The sequence below is a fragment of the Labeo rohita genome, chromosome 16 (genome assembly GCF_022985175.1).
Source record: "Labeo rohita strain BAU-BD-2019 chromosome 16, IGBB_LRoh.1.0, whole genome shotgun sequence".
Lineage (NCBI taxonomy): Eukaryota > Metazoa > Chordata > Actinopteri > Cypriniformes > Cyprinidae > Labeo > Labeo rohita.
Window position 1 is genome coordinate 36,863,828 of NC_066884.1, and position 21,955 is coordinate 36,885,782.

General features: G+C 36.2%; 2 protein-coding genes across 3 annotated transcripts in view; one reads left to right on the forward strand and one right to left on the reverse strand.

Annotated features, from left to right (window-relative positions):
• Nucleotides 1-256: 256 nt before the first annotated feature.
• On the reverse strand, nucleotides 257-2,488 carry tpbgb (trophoblast glycoprotein b). Its single transcript, XM_051132372.1, has 2 exons — nucleotides 2,346-2,488; nucleotides 257-2,276 (listed from the first exon to the last, which is right to left on the reverse strand). Exon 2 carries the CDS (start codon nucleotides 1,982-1,984, stop codon nucleotides 836-838), a length of 1,149 nt encoding a protein of 382 aa, XP_050988329.1. The 5' UTR covers nucleotides 1,985-2,276; nucleotides 2,346-2,488; the 3' UTR covers nucleotides 257-835.
• A 1,975-nt stretch (nucleotides 2,489-4,463) lies between these two features.
• ibtk (inhibitor of Bruton agammaglobulinemia tyrosine kinase) overlaps nucleotides 4,464-21,955 on the forward strand; it is a 36,098-nt gene continuing 18,606 nt past the window's right edge. For both annotated transcript variants that reach the window (XM_051131240.1, XM_051131241.1), the window contains exons 1-14: nucleotides 4,464-4,629; nucleotides 5,964-6,783; nucleotides 7,997-8,093; nucleotides 8,963-9,087; nucleotides 11,830-11,940; nucleotides 12,025-12,195; nucleotides 12,305-12,422; nucleotides 12,599-12,779; nucleotides 13,272-13,395; nucleotides 17,358-17,535; nucleotides 17,622-17,775; nucleotides 18,775-19,395; nucleotides 21,101-21,187; nucleotides 21,273-21,355. In XM_051131240.1, coding sequence (XP_050987197.1) covers nucleotides 6,460-6,783; nucleotides 7,997-8,093; nucleotides 8,963-9,087; nucleotides 11,830-11,940; nucleotides 12,025-12,195; nucleotides 12,305-12,422; nucleotides 12,599-12,779; nucleotides 13,272-13,395; nucleotides 17,358-17,535; nucleotides 17,622-17,775; nucleotides 18,775-19,395; nucleotides 21,101-21,187; nucleotides 21,273-21,355 — 2,374 coding nt within the window. In that variant the 5' untranslated portion in view covers nucleotides 4,464-4,629; nucleotides 5,964-6,459. The remainder of the gene's footprint in view (nucleotides 4,630-5,963; nucleotides 6,784-7,996; nucleotides 8,094-8,962; nucleotides 9,088-11,829; nucleotides 11,941-12,024; nucleotides 12,196-12,304; nucleotides 12,423-12,598; nucleotides 12,780-13,271; nucleotides 13,396-17,357; nucleotides 17,536-17,621; nucleotides 17,776-18,774; nucleotides 19,396-21,100; nucleotides 21,188-21,272; nucleotides 21,356-21,955) is intronic.

Sequence of the window (21,955 nt, forward strand, 5' to 3'; positions counted from 1 at the left end):
TTCCAGAATGTGACACTTAGTGTATGTGAGATATGTGCACATAATTAGTTTCATAGATAATGTTATTTATAACTTTATCAGATATACATAATGCATGCTGTAGTAGTTTAAAAAATATTTAATTATGCATAATTCAAGTTCTGATTTTTAATACAAAAAAGATAATCTGTCTCAGTAGTAATCATTAAAAAAATGCTAAAATTATTATACTCATAATGAAGTCTGAACCTAAAATCACTGGACTGGAGATAAAAGATCAGTGCAAGACCTTTAATTCAACAGGGCATCCCCGAGAAAAGAGTCAATCTATGTCCAGCCAACAAATATCAATATAAAAACCAATAACTCATCATAAAAAAGTGGATATTGCCATAATTTTACATCAGTGAAAAAAATACATAAATACATGCATGGCAGTTTGAATAGTTTTTTTGCAGAAGAAATGAACTAAGCTATAAAAAAATAACATTACATTTTGTTCTGACATTTTGCAAAAGGACGGGTGACTCTGTAATTTCAGATTTCACCAGAAACGACAGACGCCCTCCACAGTCCCGTTGTGCTTTTATAAAAAAGGGAAATATGAATTCTAAACATATGCACTTGATGTTCTTGATTCATGCGTCACTGGACAACATTATAGCAACACACCAGCATATATGAATGAGCTGCAGCGAGCGTAACAGGGTTGCCGCTTGCAGAATCCAGTTAACGTCCTATCCGACGAAAAAGAATGCATGTCACAGCAAACCTCTAGAGTTATATGTATTCATGCAAAGCTAGAGTCCGATTGTTGCGTGCCAGTTGTGCAAGCCAGTTCTCCAAATGTGTCTCGTCACACGTCGGAGTTGAGGCTGAGGTTGGCTAGTCGCGGGTCTGTTGAGATCTCGTATCTGTAATGGTATCCCTCCATATGATCTCGGCACGCGTCACGGATATTGTACATCCACCTCTTGATCCCTTTCCTGTTAAGGTAAAGGACCAGAAGGAAGATGACCCCAATGAGGGCGAGAACCATGCCCAAGAACACATAGGAGGGCTCCAGCGCACGGTTCAGAGCATCTCCAGCATTGCTCCAGCATGAGAGCTGTGATTGTTCCAGGTGTAAAAGTGGGACATTTTTTAGTTCTGCTGGGCCAGCACAGGTTAGGTTCAATCTGTCTACCACAACCTGATGTCTCTCCAACCAAATCAACATGTCCTCAATATTGCAATCACAGCGCCAGGGGTTTCCTGCAAGACTGACTTGCAAATCAGGGATGGAACTGAGCTTCTCCAGGGTCACGTTGTGTAGGACTTTCAACGCGTTGTCTCTTAAGTCCAACATTTGGAGTGCCAGATTCCAAAACGTATCATTCCTGATTGTAACAAGGGAGTTGTTCCTTAAATCCAAAACGGTGAGGTCTGACAAACTTGTGAATATGCCTTCTGGAAGGAGCACCAGGTCATTATTGGACAAATCAAGATGGGAAACTTTAGTTAGGCTGTGTTTGAAAAGATCTGCGAACACACCAATGTAGGAGTGATTGTATAAGGATTTGCTGAGGTTTAGAATATCAATCTTGTTGTCTTCAGGAAAAGCCTCAACGCTGAACTGTGAAATCCTATTGTTGCTGAGATCAAGTAAACGCAGACTTGGCAAGTTTTTAAACACCATGGAGTCCAATTGCTCCACTTGGCTTCCAGACGCATAAAGGTGTGTTAAATGTTCCAAGGGTCTGGGGAAAGATTCATTGTCCAGATTCCATATATCGTTTCCACTGACGTTAAGTTCGGTGATGTTTTCGGGAAGGGGCTGTGGGATGGATCTCAAGTTTTGGTTAACACACTTCACTACCGTGGCTTCGCACCAGCACTGGGCAGGACATGAAGCTAAGGACAAGCAGGAACACGTCAGGAAGAGTAAAACACAGAGAGTCAGGTTACACATGTTCTTTTGTTTTCTTTGAAGTTGAAGCAAATGGAATAATCCAACATCGGACATTCTGAAGCGATATAAATCAAACGGCGGGAAAGTATTTCTCTCCACAGAGATGAAAGGAAGGTGCTCACGCTTCTCAAACGACTGTTTTACGTAAAATCTCACATCTTTTTATTGGTTCGTCCTTTCAGGATGAGGTTTTAACTCCTCAGATGCAGCAGAAAGCGATCCGAGAAGCGTTTATTTTGATTCCGCCACTTTCGCGTTTATATCGCCACTTCTTTTTCAAGTCCTGAAAACAAAAATGAGTCTCTCCAAAAGTACGGTCCAATCGGTCCAATCCTTCGACCTGATCCTGTCCAAAAAAGCCCGAGTTTTTATTAAAGTTCCTGGTATTTTAAAAAGACACAGTAGATCCACAAACCTATCAACGTGTCTTTTCCTGCGTAATGTTCGGGGCTCGGCATCTCACTGTCCCGCTGCGCCTGCCCGCGCTGCTCGCTGCAAATGATTCTCCCCCGCCGCTCCCTGAATCCACACTGAGCGCTATTCACTGGACTGTACCATTATGATCATACAGGGGGCGTCAAGGACCACACACGATACAGCAAGATCCGGGAGAGTTGTGAAGTTTTCCAAATGGTGCATTCTTTTACTGGAATGTACAGGTCAGTGAACTCAGTCTTGATTTGAAACTTTATAAACATTAATTAAACTAGCCGAATCAAGTTTTGACACTACCAATAAACAGTAGGTGTCATAGCATGCACTACCAGTCAAAAGTTTTTGAACAGTAAGATTTAAAGAAGTCTGTTCTGCTCACCAAGCCTGCATTTATTTGAAACACAGCAAAAGCAGTAATACTGTGAAATGTTTTATTATTTAAAATAACTGATTTCTATTTGAATATATTTTAAAATATAATTAAATACTGTGATCAAAGCTGAATTTTCAGCATCACTACTCCAGTCTTCACTGTCACATGATCCTTCAGAAATCATTCTAAAATGCTGTTTTACTGACCAAGAAACTTTTATTAGTATTAGTATTATTATTGTGCACATTTTTTTCAAGATTGTTTGATGAATAAAAAGATCCAAAGATCAGCATAATTATAATTATAGAAATGAATACTTTTATTTAGCAAGGATGCTTTAAATAGATCAAAAGTGATGATAAAGACATTAAATTATAATGTTACAAAAGATTTCTACTTCAGATAAATGCTGTTCTTCTGAACTTTCTATTCATCAAAAAAACTGAAAAAATTCTGCTCAGCTGTTTTGAACATAATAATAATAATAATAATAAATGTTTTTTGAGCAGCAAATCAGAATATTAGAATGATTTCTGAAGGATCATGTGACACTTAAGACTTAAGTAATTATGCTACAAATTCAGCTTTCAAGAAACATTTATTATTATTATTATTATTATTGAGCAAATTTTTTCAAGATTGTTTGATGAATAAAAAGATCCAAAGATCAGCATAATTATAATTATAGAAATTAATACTTTTATTTAGCAAGGATGCTTTAAATTGATCAAAAGTGATGATAAAGACATTAAACTATAATGTTACAAAAGATTTCTATTTCAGATAAATGCTGTTCTTCTGAGCTTTCTATTCATCAAAAAACCTGAAAAAATTCCGCTCAGCTGTTTTGAACATAATAATAATAATAAATGTTTTTTGAGCAGCAAATCAGAATATTAGAATGATTTCTGAAGGATCATGTGACACTTAAGACTGAAGTAATTATGCTAAAAATTCAGCTTTGAAATCACAGAAATAAACTGCATCTTAAAATATATTCAAATAGAAAACAGTTCTTTTAAATGGTAAAAATATTTCAAAATTGTACTTTGCTGTATTTTGGATCAAGTAAACGCAGGCTTGGTGAGCAGAGGATACTTCTTTAAAAACATTTAAAATCTTACTGTTCAGAAACTTTTGACTGGTAGTGTAATATGTATTTAATAAAGGTACACGAATGATGTTTCGTAAGACATTTTTAAAAAAAACAATTCGTCTTGCAAGAATAAATACAACTAAAATAAAGAAATTAAACAATTGACATAACTTTTTTTTTTCTTACAAACAGGCATACAAATTAGTTTCCATTTTGTTTCCAAACTTAAAGATTACACTCAGTCTTCTTTTTTTACATGACATTACCACACGCTTTTCTCTATCTATTTATCTATCTATCTATCTATCTATCTATCGAAGAGTCATGTGACTCAGGTGTCAGGTATGCCCCGTAAGCCCCGCCCCCACTTCGTTGACGCAAGAGAGGGGACTCCCTTGCCAACTCTCCATGTCACTAGCAATCAGCATACGGTGTCCGTCAAACAAGTCATCTGCGTGTATCATATATAACTGTAGTGTTTCCAATAAAATAAGACTTATGCTTGTGTCACAAGCGCAAACTGTGAAGTCCTTTACACGCCGATCCGTCCAATGACAAATAACGATACAAGTCTGCCAGTTGAACTGCCCAATGAAATGTAAGGATACATGCACGATGGGCCAATCCGAATTCGTTTTACTCGTGTGTCGGCACTTCTAGCTCTTACTTAACCGACTAACAACTCTGCTGCAACATAATTACTGCAAAACATCAAGGTTTCCTTTAAAGATGTTTCTGTGGATCTGCCGCATAGGGGAAAACACAAACATGACCTTTTCTTTCATCTAGCGTCAGGTGAGCGAATGATATTAGCGAGTTGTCTTTTAATCCGGCGGTGTTTCAATACATAGTTCAGCCCAATATGGTTCATAAATATGATGATGATGTGTCAGTCACCCAGAACAGACTTCATGACAGATCTCACCCAGTATTATGTCATATACACGATCGGTTCGTGCTTTAATGGGTTCATTATTTCCACTACAGCTTGATCACAGTCTGTAGCTTGTGTATGTTTATGTCCCTGACTGATATTACACTGAATGAGAGAGAGGTTTGTCGTTTCCAGATGTTACGAAATGGTTTGAACGGACTCGTTTGCTCAGTTATTTGAGATTTAAAAGTTTTAGGATCACAAATTTATCATTAATATCAAAAACTGATGCAGTAAGACTTAAGGCTAAAGCCATATTTAGCTGATGGTGGAGGTATTTGGAAGGTGTCAAACTACAAGTGCAGCACTTCATAATGCTGAGCTGGTTCTACAACTATGCAACTATGCTAGCGTTTATTGTTTTTAGCCTTAACTAGTATTTATTTATGTGTTTGTTTGTTTATTTGGATTGTTGGATGAAGGCTACATTAACACTGACTTGGGAACATTGCATTATTCCATAAGCATTTATTTATGTATGTATTTATTTATTTATTTATTTATTTTTAATTCTTAGTACTGTTTTATTACTAATTTATTTTCTAATGCCAATATGACCATCCATTGAATAATAATATCAAAGTCCACTGTTGAATATTGCTAGTAGACAAACTAGCAAGTTTAAAATAATACTTTATTTGGGTAAACTTTTTTATTAGTTTATAATTAACTAAAATATATATATTTTGCTTTTTATTTACATGAAGATTTGCCATATTACTTGGAAACTTTGCATTATTCCATAATTGTTTATTTATTTTCCTGCTTACTACTGAAGTTTAATTACTTTTCTAATGCCATTGTTGTATATATTTAATGTTTTACCCCAGACCCAATTTTAAAATATGAAAATATTTCTGAAATATTAAAACTATTTGGTAAACTACTGAGTTTAAAAACATTTTTTTTTTTTATGTATTTATTTTTTTGTAAGGATGGCAAAAGAAACAAAAGTGTCCATAACTATAGAAAAGCTTCTCTATGTTATGTACAGTTTTACACAACCAAATCAGAACTAATTTGAGTGCTTTATGTGGTTTTCAGCCTAGTAAATTTTGGTAAAAGTTTGGTAAATTTTCAGTCTAGTCATGAAAAAGGCACAACAGAATCACTTTGTATGATCTGCTAAATTCTGCAGTTTAATTGCCGCTTTGGTGGGAATGTTGTATATTAATGTGCTGTTCTTTCTTTCCAGGCACCTTTTGCAATTATGGAGGCTTAAATGGTGGCGCATTTTGGGGGGAAGGAGCCTTTCCCCTCAAAGTTGATGGACTCTTGAATGGACAGTACAGATTTGCCTTTTGTAAAATACTAGTTAACTTATTTTTAGAGAAAACTGGAATATATTTGTATGTTTTTGTACAGAAAAAATAGTATTTTCTTTGATGCTAATGATTGTGCCAAAGCTTCTGTGGAATGTGTTGCCGACATGGTGGATTGAGATGAGCTAGATCTTCACTCCTGGGGCCGCTAGGGTGCCGTGGAACCTCAACACATGCACAATTCTAGCGCCCCGAATTCACAGAAAGGCTGAATATATTCCTTCTATTTTGTTTAGTTTACTTTAGTTTATTGCATTTGTTTCGCAACTTCATTTCTATGCTAGTCTGAGAAATTTAAGCACAAGCTTGTGTTTGGAGGTGGGTGTTTTGGGCTTTTTGGGGTTGTAACTTAACAGGTTTGAAGCTAAAATGAGTACGGGAACCCCAGACTGCACGCCAAAGTGCCGTTCTGTGAGGCACGCAGAGGAAGTGATTGCTGCTTTGACCAGTGGTTCGGAGGGCCGCCTGCGAGGCTTCCTGTCTGTCCACTGTCACAATGCAGCTACCCTGCGGGATGAGTTTGGACGCACGGCTCTGCACCTCGCGGCCTCTCTGGGTAAGCGTGACCTGCTTCAGTGGCTCCTGGACAGTAAACATGCCGACATGCTGGCAAAGGACAAGGAGTCTGGCTGGACTGCACTACATCGCAGCGCCTTCTATGGGCAAATTCATTGCCTCATGGGGCTCATCAAGGTACTGGTTCATAAATATGAGTTTTTGACTAATTGATATTATAGTACACTATTAGTCAAAAGTTTGGAATAATTAAGATTTATTAAATGTTTTGAAAACACAGTAAAAACAGTATATTGTAAAATAATATTACAGTTTAAAATAACTTTTTTTTTTTTAGTTTAATATATTTTAAAATGTGTTTTAAAATATCTTTTCTGCTCACCAAGCCTGCATTTATTTGATCCAAAATACAGCAAAAGCAGTAATATTGTGAAATATTTTTACTATTTAAAATGGCTGGTTTCTATTTAAATATATTTTAAAATATAATTTATTCCTATGATTAAAGCTGAATTTTCAGCATCATTACTCCAGTCTTCATTGTCACATGATCCTTCAGAAATCATTCTAATGTGCTGATTTGCTGCTCAAGAAACATTTCTGATTATTATCAATGTTAAAAACAGTTGTGCTGCTCATACTGTGGAAACAGTTCTATAAACTATTGTTCAAAAGTTTGGGGTAAGAATAAAATAGAAGAAAATAAAACTTTCCATTAGCAAGGATTCATTCAACTGATCAGAAATGACAGTAATGACATTTATAACGTTTCAAGAACTTCATATTTTAAATAAATGCTGATCATTTAAACTTTCTATTCATCAAGTTATCACCAAAAAATGTACAGTTACGTTAAAAAAAAAAAAAAAAAAATCAGATAAATGCAGATTGTAAGAAACTTCTTTTCAAATACAATTATTTGCAATTATTCCAACCTTTTTGACTGGTGGTGTACGTTGTAAAGCAGTTTAATGAAGTGAAATGACATGCACGAACTTGAAAAAATTAAATGCAAATTCATTTTGGTGCTGCTAGAGGCACAGAAATGGCATACTTCACCTTTTAATATATATAATTAGCTTTTTTTTTTATATGTGTATATATATATATATATATATATAATATATATATATATATATATATATATATATATATATATAATAAATTCGTTTTTTTTACATTCAACTCGTTGGTTTGCAACTGTCATACTAGTAATAGACCACTTTTGTTAATTTAGCCAATTAGGCATTACAGTTATGGGCCAGTAATCTCAAAATGAGCAAATAATGGTTAACTGTTGAACGTGAATCATCAGAAATGCTCTGTCTTTCCCTCCCCATTTCATTGGTTTATTGGTTTGTGTGATTGCCTGTATACGTTTATGTTCCAGCGTGGTGGAGCACTGTCCATCCAGGACAAAGAGGGTCTTTCCGCCCTAGACCTCACCATGAAGGATCGCCCAGCTCACGTTGTGTTCCGAAACACTGGTAAATAATATGGATTAATTTCCCTATTAATATGTATGATGGTTCCAGTGCTAAACAAGTGTTTGTGCTAACTGTTAAATGAGTTGTTCACCTTAACAATAAAATTCTGTCCTCATTTATTTATCCTCACATCATTCCATCCCTCAGTTTTGTTTTTTTTTTTGTTTTTTTTAAAGTGCGGACTTTTGTAAAATAATGATTCATTTAAATTTTTCCATGCGTTAAAGTGTCCAGAGGTTGTCATGCTCCAAAAATGACCATAAACACCTTTAGCATTAGTACATATGACTAGTAACTATGACGTTGTTTTATATAAATGTATGTTTGATTATCTTCCTCTATGCGGTTGTACTTTTGCATATTTACACTTGATGCATAACATCGAGTTAAGAGACATGTCGGAAGCAGTAGTGTTTGGTTTCATTGATCAGTCAAAACAAAGTCATTCACCTTCATGCTCTAATATTGAATATGTGCACAAGTGAATGAATGACAGTCTTGTGGTGTTTTTGAAGCCTTGTAACCTTGAGTAAAGTAGAAGTATTCTTCAAAATAAATGTTTTCAAACAAAGGTTTGTAATGACATGTTAGGGAATAAATGAGAGAATGTTTGTTTTTAACTTAAACCCTAAATCATTGAAAAGCAATCCATTTCTGGATCCAAACACGCTATCAGATCCCAAAAGCAAACAACAAACGGTGTTTGTATACACTCACACTGTGCTGTAATACACCTTGGTCAGGTTAGACACCATATTAAATTTAACGTGAATGAAAATGATAGAGTAGAGTATAGACTTGGACCTGTTAACAGTATTTGTTTCCTCACAAGCACATAACTCACTTTATGATCTCTGATCTCATCGCAGACCCTACTGAAGTGTACACTTGGGGAAGCAACACAAATTTTAGTCTGGGACATGGAAACCAGGAGAGCAGACACCATCCTGAGATCGTAGACTTGTTTTCAAGGTCTCGGATCTATGTGAAGCAGGTATATGTTGTTCAGGGTTACTATAACTTTGAAAATGTCTTTTTTTTTTTTTCATGTGGTATTTTCTGTTTCTTTTTAAATTCTTCATTATTATTATTATTATTATTATTATTATTATTATTATTATTATTTTTATTTTTTTATTTTTTTATTTTTATTATTATTATTTATAAAGCAGTTTAAAAGTGTTTCAAAAATGCTGTGTATTTTCAAAAAATAACCGGCCAGATCTAATAAGTAAGCCATTCCAAGAATAGAGAGTAGTTGAGATAATTTTACTGCAGGATTTCATCTTCAGAAGCTTATTTAATATTCTCGACATGGTCAACAAACTTCTCTGCATCGTTTTACGTCTATCTGGATTCATTTCTGCTGATGAGGCACATAGTGTTATGAAATCCTCATCTGCAATGCAATTCCCTGAGGTTTGTGCAAGCTAGCAGAGCCTAAAACTCCCCAGGGTTACGTGTGACAACAAGAGAGGACAGTAAAAACAGGGGACCTGCGAGTGTTGCCTTGATAACAGGCTCCTCACAGGGAACCTCCTTCAAAACAAAAATCTCCAAGGGTCCCAGCAAACCATCCGAGGAAACTCAGACCTCTTTGTTAATCAGTAAATTGTTCTTAAAAATTCCCTTGAGGACAAAAACTATGTTCTTGTTGATGAAGAGAAGCTCTTTGTGTTGGAACTTGTGCAACTTCAGTGAGCGTCACTTCTTTGGCATACGTGACCCTGCAAGATCGACTCATGCCAACATCATGCTTTAACGCTGTATAAGTTTCCATTTTTCCGTGGTCATAGCGGGGACTCATTTGCATTTTGGATGGATAACCAACATGTGCTCATATGAGGATGGGAAATGTGATCCAGTAGTGTTGCTTGATCCCATTGTCAGCCTTTCATTTGAGATTTGGACATTTTTTGAAAGGAGAACCCCCAAGTGGATAAGGGGTGATCTAAATGAGTGCACTAAGCCAAATCTGTCAGCCGTTTAAGATGATGGAAAGTCCCTAGAGATGCTTTTTACCCATGAGAAGACACTTCAGCAATGCATTTCATTTTTTTTTTTTTTTTTCAGTCGTTGTGTGTACTTACATTCGTCTAATTAATTTCTGAAGTGCAGGGCAGTCCTTTAATTTTACAATGCTCATTGTGATGCCGGATCTTGTTTCCTGACCCTTTCATCGGCTCTCCAATGCCCCCTTACATAGAAAGAGAGCGCATTGTGACCCGCCACGCTGTTCTGCATATGCTTTCAGTTAAATATTAAAATATTCATTCAGGGATAACAGCAGCAGATTAAATAAGCGCCGCGAATCGAGCGTACGGCAGCCAGAGAGAGCGGCTGCCAGTCAGCGCAGCGTTTGGACGCTTTACAGAGCATCTCTTGCTTCTGTTTCAGCCTTGAGGAGTGTGTTAAATTAGTGATGATGTTGACCTTGGCACCCCTGCTCCGCTGTAGTCGACTCCGAGCCAATCCAGAGCTGGCATGCTTTGCAGAGAAAGGGCAGAGCTGTCATGGCTAAAAGTCAAGCCCTCGTGATGAGCGGGACACAGCTGGTTCGTTCTGGCCTGCTGTTATTCTGTCCAGGTCTCAGTTCTTAATCTACCCATAATCTCCAGTGATATCATATTTACACTGGCCTCAAAAGTATTTGCTACACTTAAAGACGTGTAAATGTTGTGTTAGATGTCTTTTTTTTTTAAAAAAAGCAGAAGGCTGGAAAGTGAAAGGTTCTGAGAAAAAGATCTTTTGGGTTTTTTCTTACGTTGTGCAGATGCCACTTGCTTTGGTGTTTTTCAGTGACTTTTAACCAGCTTTTCTCAAAGGTTGTGTTTAAACCTACAGCAGCTGAATCAGTCAGTAACTTGGCAGTGTGTTTGTGTGCATGAATTTACCTCCCAAGTAAACAGATTTCTCACTGACAACCATATAAGATTTATTATGAGATGAAATCATAAACAAAAGACATTTATGGATCAGATTCTACCAGCCGTTCTATTTAGATTACTATTCAGACGTTTAGGATTGGTAAAAATGTATTTTATTTTTTGCAAGTGTTTGATCATTTCATAAGGCAGAGATTCAATTAATTAAAAGTGACAGTTAAGCCACTTATAATGTTAGAAAACGTTACTATTTTAGAAAACTTTGTTCATTAAAGAATGTATGTATCATAAAAATGTATCATATTTAGTATGATTTCTGATCATGTGACACTGAAGACTGGAGTAATGATGCTGAAAATTCAGCTTTGCGTCATAGAAATAAATGACATTTTAGAATATATTCACATAGTAAACTTTTTTTTAAATTGTAATAATATTTTACAATATTACACTTTTTACTGTATTTTTGATTGAATCAATGTAGCCTTGGGCTCATAAAAGAATGGCAGCACATGTTGGTTTCAGAATGATCTGATAAAGGCATATTAGTATACGAGATGCTACACAAAGACAATCTTTAATGCCTTTTTACATTTGTACATACTACTAAAAATTATTGGCAATTAACAAAAAATTGTCAGTCTGTTACACCAAACTTTGTTTAACTCTTAAAAGTACATTTATCATTTCATACCAAATATGGTTTTATTTTTGAAATGGTTTGCTTGAAAAGTTTGCTTTTGCCATGTACTGTAAGTGTCGCTTAAGTGTACAAATATTGGAAAATGACAATGTTTATCTATACAAACATGGTCCTGAATGAAGATGGTAACTTGTGTTTGTCTGTTAAGGTGGTGTTGTGTAAGTTCCACTCAGTCTTCCTGTCCCAGAAGGGTCAGGTGTACACGTGTGGACACGGACAGGGCGGACGACTCGGACATGGTGATGAACAGACATATCTGGTAAGGCACTTTGGTGTGGTTTTGACGCATGTATTTCTGCATCTGTTGTCTTTCTAAGTCTTGGTGTCCACGTTTTTATCTAAGGTCCCCCGGATGGTGGAGGGGCTTTTGTCCCATCACTGCTCACAGATCGCAGCGGCCCGAGATCACACCGTTGTTCTGACAGAGGAGGGGTACGTCTACACCTTTGGGCTCAACACCCACCATCAGCTGGGCCTGGCACCTCCTCCTGCTTCCAGCCAAGTTCCCAAACAGGTCAGTCAACCTGGATTTATGCATGACACAATACTAGTAATGCACCAAATTGAAAAAATTATGTCTAGGTAATTCCATAAATTGCAATGTTAATTTCTATTGACTACAGGTCACATCTAAGTCCCTGAAAGGAAGGTCCGTGATTGGTGTTGCGGCCGGCAGGTTTCACACTGTTCTTTGGACCCGCGATGCAGTGTATACTGTAGGATTAAATGGTGGACAGCTTGGTAAGCTGCTCAAAAACTCAGATCTGTTTATCACATACAAACAAACAGATTGTTTAACTGATCTAAAGTCTCTCAGGTGTTCAGCAAATCCTCTTCATGCAATTTCATCAGAGCATCTGCTTCATTTGCCTCTTCCCATATGAAAACTTGTGGTCTGACCATTGTGATACATTCAGGTTACCTGCTGGAGCCCAACGGAGAGAAGTGCGTGACTGTTCCTCGACAGGTGTCCGCTCTGCACCACAAGGATTTGACCATCTCTATGGCGGCAGCGAGCAATGGGGCCACTGTGTGCGTGACCGAAAAGGGAGATGTGTACCTGCTGGCAGATTATCAGTGCAAAAAACTGGCATCCAAGTGAGTGGAGTTAGGAGATGAGGGTTTGTCATTATGTTGTCTCAGAGATCCAGATTTTGTTCAGTCGAACGAAGATTGATTTCATTTCATACCATCTAAAATATTGTTTTAGTCGTTCTGAAATGCCTGAACCACAGTCTATCACCAAAATGATTTGGTATAATTACTTCCCACAACTGTCTCGCTCGATTGCGTCAGGCATCTGAATGCAAGATAACAACATTTCTTATTGCATTTCGTCTGCATGCTCTGAGGCACAAGTAATTTAATTTATGTAGTAAACAAGAATCGCAGGCCTCCGTATTTCAAGCAACTTTTTATTTTATTATTGATAGTTTGAGCCAGTTTCCCAGGAAGTGATGGTTTTGTTCTCTTCAACAAAAGATAGAAATGGTGCTATATTCGCAAATATTTTATGCAGCAATCAATTTCACAATTCACAACTTTGGATGGAAACATAGCCTCTGTTAATGTAGTTGTGTTGTCCTCCAGACAGTTGAACCTGAAGAAAGTTCTAGTGAGCGGTGGTAGTTTGGATCATCGTATTGATCCTCAGCTTCTACATGATGGTGGAGGAGAGAAGCTGGTGATTCTGGCTCTAGATGAAGCTGGAAGGGTGAGTGATATGAGACACTGAACTTCAATCTCATTTGGACACATGCACATCAGAAACCATAATAGGATCAAAACATTGCCCAAGAATACCTTGTATAACAAAGTTTAAGATGAATTACATCAAACCCAAAACAGTCTGTTTGTATAGTCAACTGATCTGTCCTAAACATTCAGATACAGCTGAGGTCAAAAGTTAACAAACACCTTGAAGTGTATGTTAACATAAATATTAATTATTTTACCAAAATAAGAATGATCATACAAAATGCATGTTATTTTTTTTTTTATTTAGTACTGACCTGAATAAGATAATTCACATAAAATAAATTTCCATGTAGTCCACAAGAGAAAATAATAGTTGTGTTAGCTGTGTGTTTTTTTTTTTTTTTTTTTTTTTTTTTTTTTTTTTTGTGGTAGTTGTTCATGAGTCCCTTGTTATTTGAACCCTTTCCAACAATGACTGTATGATTTTTGAGATCCATCTTTTCACACTCAGGACAATTGAGGGACTCATATGCAGCTATTACAGAAGGTTCAAACATTCACTGATGCTCCAGAAGGAAAAGCGATGCCTTAAGAACTGGGGGTTTAAACTTTTAAAGACAAAATAAGTTAAATTTACCCTGATCTTTAAATTCAAAAGTTTTTACCCGCCGGCTCTTAATGCATTGTGTTTTCTTCTGGAGCATCGGTGAGTGTTTGAACCTTATGTAATAGTTGCATATGAGTCCCTCAGTTGTCCAAAGTGTGAAAAGATGGATCTTAAAATCATACAGTCATTGTTGGAAATAATATTTTGCAGATTCTGCAAGGTGTGTAAACTTTTGACCTTAACTGTACACCTGGTTCTCACTAAAAATGCTTGTGAGGGATTTGTCACAATGCATATTTTAATTATTTGTTCTTTTACTGAATTGAGTTTATCACTCGACAGTCAAATGAAGATGCTGTCTTTTTATTCTCTGGAGGAACATCAATGCTCAAGTGAGCACACCATTGGTCTGACGCTAATATGAGTATAGCTGCTATAAGCAAAATTTCTAGCTTTCCTCTGTAGCTGTAAAAGCTTATTTCCAAAATCTTTTTATCTAAAGTTCTTACATTAATCACAATTTAGCAAACTAAAATGACTTGACATTAGGGATGCAACAATACAGTTAGTCCAGGGTTCAATACGTACCTCGGTTTTTAACCACGGTTTTCAATTCGGTTTTGATATCTTGCCACTTCAGTGTGGGTTTTTTTTGCAACAAATTAACAAAATACTCCCGTAAACCTCTATACACTGGAAAAAGTGTGGTTTAGTATATATCTGCCTAATTTTCTATTTTTTTTTTTTTGAGAGAGGTATTATTTTTTTTAATTACGCAAAATAGGCTGGGTTTCAATTAATACTGGATGCCACAGAGCGCCCTTGTACAGAAAACCTACATATGCGTCCAAGAAGTATCACTGATGATGTTCCGTTCCAGCTTCTCTAATATGGTTGAAGGCATCGCTATTGCTGTAACTGAATAAAAACAAGATATAACACTAAATATTTTGAATGATGACATTTAAGGACAGTAAACATTTATATATGTTTAGTAATATATGGTTTATCTGCGTTCTTCAAGCCATCTCGTGTATTTTCATAAGCCACTGCTAATCGACATACATAGAATTTGAGTATAGAATTTATTGTCTGCCTCATTCTGTGATAAGAATCCACATCAGATCACATAAGGAAGTTATTTCAAACACTCGACTGATGTTGTGACTTAAGTTATAATGTTTTTTTTTTATAACTTTTGTTTTTAGAACTCTTTTGTTGGACAACAGGTTCAGAAAGGCTTATCATTGCATGTCATTAGAATGGAAGATGCTCTGCGTGTTTTCTTTTTTCCAAATATAAGCGGGTCGCGGGCACACATACAGCAAATTGCGAGAGAAATAAAACAAAGTTTCTTAAATGCAAAACCGAAAAAACGCAATTCACAAGCGCATATTGAACCGTGGATGTCATACTGAACGGTTCAATATTATGTTGAGAATTGTGACATCCCTACTTGACATCCGTTCAGTGCAGTCCACCATCATGGAAAACTTTCATCTGAATTGGAAGAAGTATAGAAATGTTTGTGGTCTACAGTACATCAAAGCCTAAGACCGAGCCTTGTGGCACACCATATTTTACCATAGTTAGGTTAGGCAGATTTTCATTTACACAAATTCAGTGGTAGCGATCTGACAGGTATAATCTAAACCAAACTAGTGACTGTCCACAGTTGCCAACATGATTCCCTAGCCTGTGTAAAAGAGTGTTTGATCTATAGTATCAAATGCAGCACTTTCGTACAAGCATCAGATGACACAAATAAGCTGTTTGCTACTCTAAGTGCTGTGAAAAATGTTGTGAGTAATAATTAGCAACTAGAATGGCTGTTGAACCACTAAACCATTTTTGCTACTTATTAAATGTCCAAATAGTATTTCATTTTTATTACTGAAAATTCCCCCCTATGATATATTGTGACGTCCAGCTATCTGGTTAAAACGTCTGCCTAACCAAGATGTTCAGTCTTGTGGCTCAGTACGTGTCTGATAAAAAGCTATCAGCTGGACCAGCCCAGTTAGTGGAATGGAGTCCAAGTTGGATTTAGTCATGCTTAATGATTTTGCATTTTCACGGTGTGTTTTCATAGCTGTATATTTTAGAAACACATGGTTTTCCTATAATAAAAGCTTCTTATTTTAATGCTGGCATTTGGTTTGCCTAAATGTCTGGTAATGTGCCAGACTTATTTGCTTTTATATCTTTTACAGCTTGTCACTCCATCTGTTTATTAAATGCCTGCCTTAGCAAACGCCATCATTTTTGCTATTGCTCATAAGGGATTTAAAAAAAAAACCCTGGTTCCTCTAATCATGTGGCTTGTTGGTTTGATGAGAGGCGCATTACTGCTTTTCTAAGAAGTCTGACTTGAGATTTTCTGTGATGTGGAGAACGCAGATGCAATTGTGGAATCCAGTTATAAAAATGGAATTTAATGTATAATGTCAAGGAATTTGGCATATTTTGGATGATTACATCAAAAGTAGGGCAGAGCAGTTAATCAAATTGTGATATGCATTAGTGTTTATGAATATTACAAGCCAAAAAAAAAACTATTTAAATATGAAGTTTGCGTGTTCGTCGTATCTCTGCGTGAATAAAATGTGGTGTTTTTAGCATCTGCTACTTCACACATGAACTTCATCTCCAGAGCTGTTCTGAGAGTCACTTCATCAACATTTTACCCTTTCATTTCATAAAACTGTTGTTGTATCATATACACTTCAACGCTTCAAAATATAAGTTTACACTTAGAAGCGAAGGAAAAGGAAATATTTTTAGATTACATTTCAGGATAAATTAAATCGTTAATGTTTTATGTCTCAATTTGATTACAACCATTTTTGATAGTAAATTTGCATTAAATTATAAATCCAGAAAAAATTACAACCGACAACACGCACAAAAAAAGATATATTCATTAAGCCCTGTTATTGTAAAAAATATAATTATTAAATGATTACAGTATGAATTAAATTGATTATTTGATTGTTAAAATGTAATTAAACAAGGATTAAATGAAAAAGGGTGTAATTAAAAAGGAATCCAAATATATTAAAACAGGAAAATAAATCAGAATATAGGGGAAAAAAACTTATTCCATTAAGCCTTAAAAATTGCATTTTTATTAAACTTGAAATTAATTTTGCTAAATTGTATAGGTTTCTTGATTTTAATTAGACATAATTTTTTTTTCCCTAAAATTTAATTTAACAACAAAGTACAGAAAAAAAATCCAGAAAATCACAAACAATGAACAGAAATAAATGTAACGCAATTCCATAGGGCCTCAGACTTCTGCCTGTGTGTTTTTTGGCTTTTTGTATTCACTATATTCATATTCCTGCTGTCTTTTTCTGATCTATCAGGTGTTTTGCTGGCGCTCTACGGGTACATCAGTGAGGCAGTGTCGCTGGGCGTACGGCCGACAGGTCTTCATGTCAGACATCGCCCTGAGCAAAAACAGCATGATGTTTGTTACTCAGGATGGAGAGGGCTTCAGTGGACAGTGGTTGGGCCAGTACAAGAAATCTGTAGACAAAAAAGGTACTGAGACCATCAGTTCAACTCTTAATATAATATAAATAAAATAGGATTCTATGAAATGATATATGAATGCTCTGTTGTGTCAGATGGAGGCATAGAAGTGTCAGGGCACTCAGACGGTGGCGGTGTTTATGAACGAATCCGTTTGGAGAAGGTTCCTTACGTCCACAGAGCCGTCAGCATCACCATGGATTCAAAGGGCCGGAATTTCGGAGTGCTACAAGCCGATCCCAAAACCAGGTGTGGATAATGATGATGAGTAAGAGCATAGATGTGTGTGACTAAACAACTTTTCATTTGCTTAAAGTCTAACATGTCGGGCTTTCAGTGTCACTGAATAGTTCCAGTTCCTTCTGATCAAAGTTGTTTATTATACAAAGATAAAGAGAAATGTCCTTAAAATCAAATAATGATTTTTTTTTTTTTTTTTTTGTATACCAAACGAAAACAGGAAATTACAAAATTGTCATTTTTTAAGAGATAAACACTGGAAGTTGATTAACCATCTTAACACATGGGAAAAGACTGTAAGTACTGCATTAGTTTCAGCCTTGTTACCAGTTGATGAATAAGTTTATTTGGACACAGAGCCACATCAGCTGCAAAAAAAAATGAGAGGCATTTTCTCCTCCCTTTTAAAAGTGAATAAACCAGTTTGGTTTGGTTTGTAATCTTAACTATGTGTATATATGGTTAGAAACTTTTTTTTTTTTTTTATTAAAATCCATGAAGTGGCCAGTGTAAATAGGCCCAAAGATCTGACTGCAAGCTCAGTTTCAGTGCTGCAATAGGAACTCAGGTGCTTGAAAACTGCACAAAAACACAGTATTTATGCCTGCAAAAGTGAAAGAATGCATGCATTTAATACAGTTAAATAAAAATAGGTCACTTGAAATAAAAATAAACATTAGCTGAAATAAAACATTTAAAAAGTTAGTTTGATATCATGTAATTTTAATTTTATGTAATTTCAAAAAATGACAAACACACAAAAATACTAAAACTTTACCTAAAATTAAAATTGAAAATAAAATAGTGAAAAATCTAAAATAAAACCTATAATAGTATCCAGATATTAAAATAACGCTGCTTTCAAAAACCATTAATTGAATCAAATTATTTGTCATTTTAAGTCATCATGCTCCTGTATTCCTAGTTCTGAACTGGTTCCCATATGTTCTCATGTTCTGTTATATTTTCAGCCTACTTGTGTTAAGTTAACTTCTCTCCGTTCTTTAGCTTGTATGAAGTTCCCAGCGCTTCTGCGTCCAAATCCCCTCAGCACTTCCAGCGCCTCCTGGCCGAAGCCGATGAGACAGACAGCATCCATGACGTGACCCTACAGGCTGGAGATCGCACCTTCGCAGCGCACAAATACATCCTGTCTATGCGGTCTGACTTCTTCCGTAAAGTGCTTCTCCCAGAGGGCTGTAAAGAGGGTGTAGGAGATGGAGAGGTGAAGAAAGGGGAAGACGCTGTGGGCTGTGATCTGTTGGTCCTGGAGAAGGTTCCTCCTGAGATGCTGGAGCAAGCGCTTGAGTTCATCTACACAGACTCCTGCGAGATGCTGATTCATGGGACCCGGCCCGTCGTCCCTCGCTCTAACCAGAGCTCCGATCCTGAACCGCAGCAGCAGCTGATCCACAGTCTGCAGGCTCTAGGGCTGGAGAACCGATCCGCTCTGGATGTGTACCGCTCTCTTCCTGCTAAGACTCGTGAGGATGCAGAGAAGCCCAAGACCAAAAGCACCAAGTCAGGGAAAAAAGGCAAGAGCGGAAATGTCGGGGAATCTGGACAAAATCCTGTGAAGATGCTGCAGGGCGTCGCTAAAAAACTGGGCTTGGGGAGCCTCTCAGCACGGTGAGATGCTTTTAAGAGTGTTTTTTCCCCTAAAGTTGACGTATGTTAAGTGTGTGTGTGTATAGTACAAAAAATGCACATTTGCTGAAAATGTACTCTCCAGGGTTCGTACAAGGTGCTTAAAGTGCTTGAAGTACTTGAATTTGACTTTTTTTTTTTTTTTTTTTTTTTTTTTTTTTTTTTTTAAATTTAAGACCTGGAAAACTGTTGAAAATAACAATATTCCTGAAGAGGTACTTGAAAAGTGTTTGAATTATTGAAAGGCAGTGTATCTAAAAACTAAATGTTTAATTTTGTCAAGAAGCAAATTTTTTGATGCAAAATTCACACAATTAAAAAAAAACATCATACCCTTTTAAGTTAATGTCAGAAAGCAATTGAGCTAAGTCAGTAGTCGTACTGACAGTGTCGTGTACAGGAACAGACAAACCAAATCAGTTGAGTCATTTATGCTGGAACCGCTCAGATTGTTTCAAACTTGTGACTCAATCCTTAATTTCAAGCGATTCACCAGTAAGTTCACAGTTTATTTTTCGAATTCCAACATTGCCTGAAACGATTTTAAACACGTAGTGATGGGTGAAAAGAAGCTTTTCTAAACTCCAAATCAGCTGAACCATTGCTTCGCAAAATGATTCATTCTTTCGAAGCGCTCCAATTGGGTCGTGAATCATTTGATTCAGATCGGGACTTAAAATTGCCTATTGCAAATTATTTGATTTAGATCGGAACTTTGGGGTACGTATCCCAAATCATTTGATTTTAAATTGGAGCGGGTTTGTGAATCATTTCGCAAATTGAATAATTCAAAAGAAATGATTTGTGATTTGTCCTAAACTGAAATGGTTCTTCAGAGAGTGGATCGTGAATCATTTGATTTAGATTGGAACTTTGGATCGTCGATCGCTAATCATTTGATTCAGATTGGGCTTTCAGAGCAGGTTCGCAAATCTTTTGCTTCAGAATGAGAATTTGAAGCGATTTGGCGAATATTTGTATTATTATTATTATTATTATTATTATTATTATTATTATTATTTTTTATTTTTATTTTTTTTTATAGAAAATATCAAACCATTAAGGCAGTGCAGTTATAATAACAAAACAAAGAAAAAAGTATACACAAATACAAATACCTTAAGGAAAATAACCGAGGTTTTACTAGTAGAAATGTAGTATACTTTGTAATATTTTAGTAGTAATACTTTGCATGTGCTTCACTTTATTTGTGCCCTTTTTTTATTAGTATATTTTTATTTATCTATCTCTGTTTTTGTCATTTGAAATAGAAGATATTGTTCGCTAAGTGAGAAAGTAGTGCTTGAACAGTCCTTGATAGTCCTGGAATTTCATTTTACAGTATCTGTATGAACCCTGACTCCAAGTAGTGGCCAAGTAGTGAATGGGTGCCATCAGAATGAGAGTCAAAACAGCTGATTAAAAACACCACAATAATCCACAAGTAATCCACACCACTCCAGTCCATCAGTTAACATCTTGAGAAAACAAAAGCTGTAAGAAAGTTTGTAAAAAACAAATTTCAAAAATCATTCTGATGGCACTCAGAATTTTGTTAGAACAAGACTTCATTTTAATTAAGCAATGTACAGTTCATTTGGTACCATTACATCAGAACTTATATTAACCATTAATCACCATCCTGCTGTCTAGATTTACTATAAAAATTGCTGATGTATTGTACTAGGCTTGATGGGGTGAAGTTTGAAAATGGGAAGATCAGTGTGGTGCAGAAGAAGTCGGGCAACAAGCTGCGATTCAACCAGAAAAAGTGGTATGTTGTTGTGTTGAAGCATCAGTGTAGATCATACACTCTTTGAGTAGCTTTGAATACAGATCTTCTCATTGTGTGTCCTCAGCTCATACTTCTGTGACGTCACGCTGCGCTCGGAGGATGGCAAAGAGTTTCCCTGTCACAAATGCGTTTTGTGTGCCCGGCTGGGTGAGATCAGATGTTTTATTTCACACTTGGCTCCACTGACTTTATGCACACTGATTCAGACTTTTGAATTATTTTAGGGGAAAAAAAAGTGTTTTGAGGGAGACATATAGTTGACATACACACAGACAAAAGTTTACATACACCTTGCAGAATTTGCAAAATGTTAATTATTTTACCAAAATGAGAGGGAATTTTTTTTATTTATTTAGTACTAACCTGAATAAGATATTTCACATAGGACTTTTACATATAGTCCACAAGAGATAAATAATAGTTTATAAAAATGACCCCATCCTAAAGTTTACATACACTTGATTCTTAGCTGTTACCTGTGTTTTTTGTTTAGTGATAGTTGTTCATGAGTCCCTTGTTTGTCCTGAACAGTTAAACTGCCGCTGTTCTTCAGAAAAATCCTTCAGGTCCCACAAATTCTTTGGTTTTTCAGCATTTTTGTGTATTTGGTTTTGAGATCCATCTTGACAACTGACAACTCGTATGCAACTATTACAGAAGGTTCAGACGCTCACTGATGCACCAGAAGGAAAAATGATGCGTTAGAGCCGGGGGTGAAAACTTTTTGAATTTGATGATCAGGGTAAA

What these genes read in the sequence shown, in the direction of transcription:
- tpbgb (XM_051132372.1), bottom strand. Translation starts at nt 1,984, where the DNA reads ATGTCCGATGTTGGATTATTCCATTTGCTTCAACTTCAAAGAAAACAA.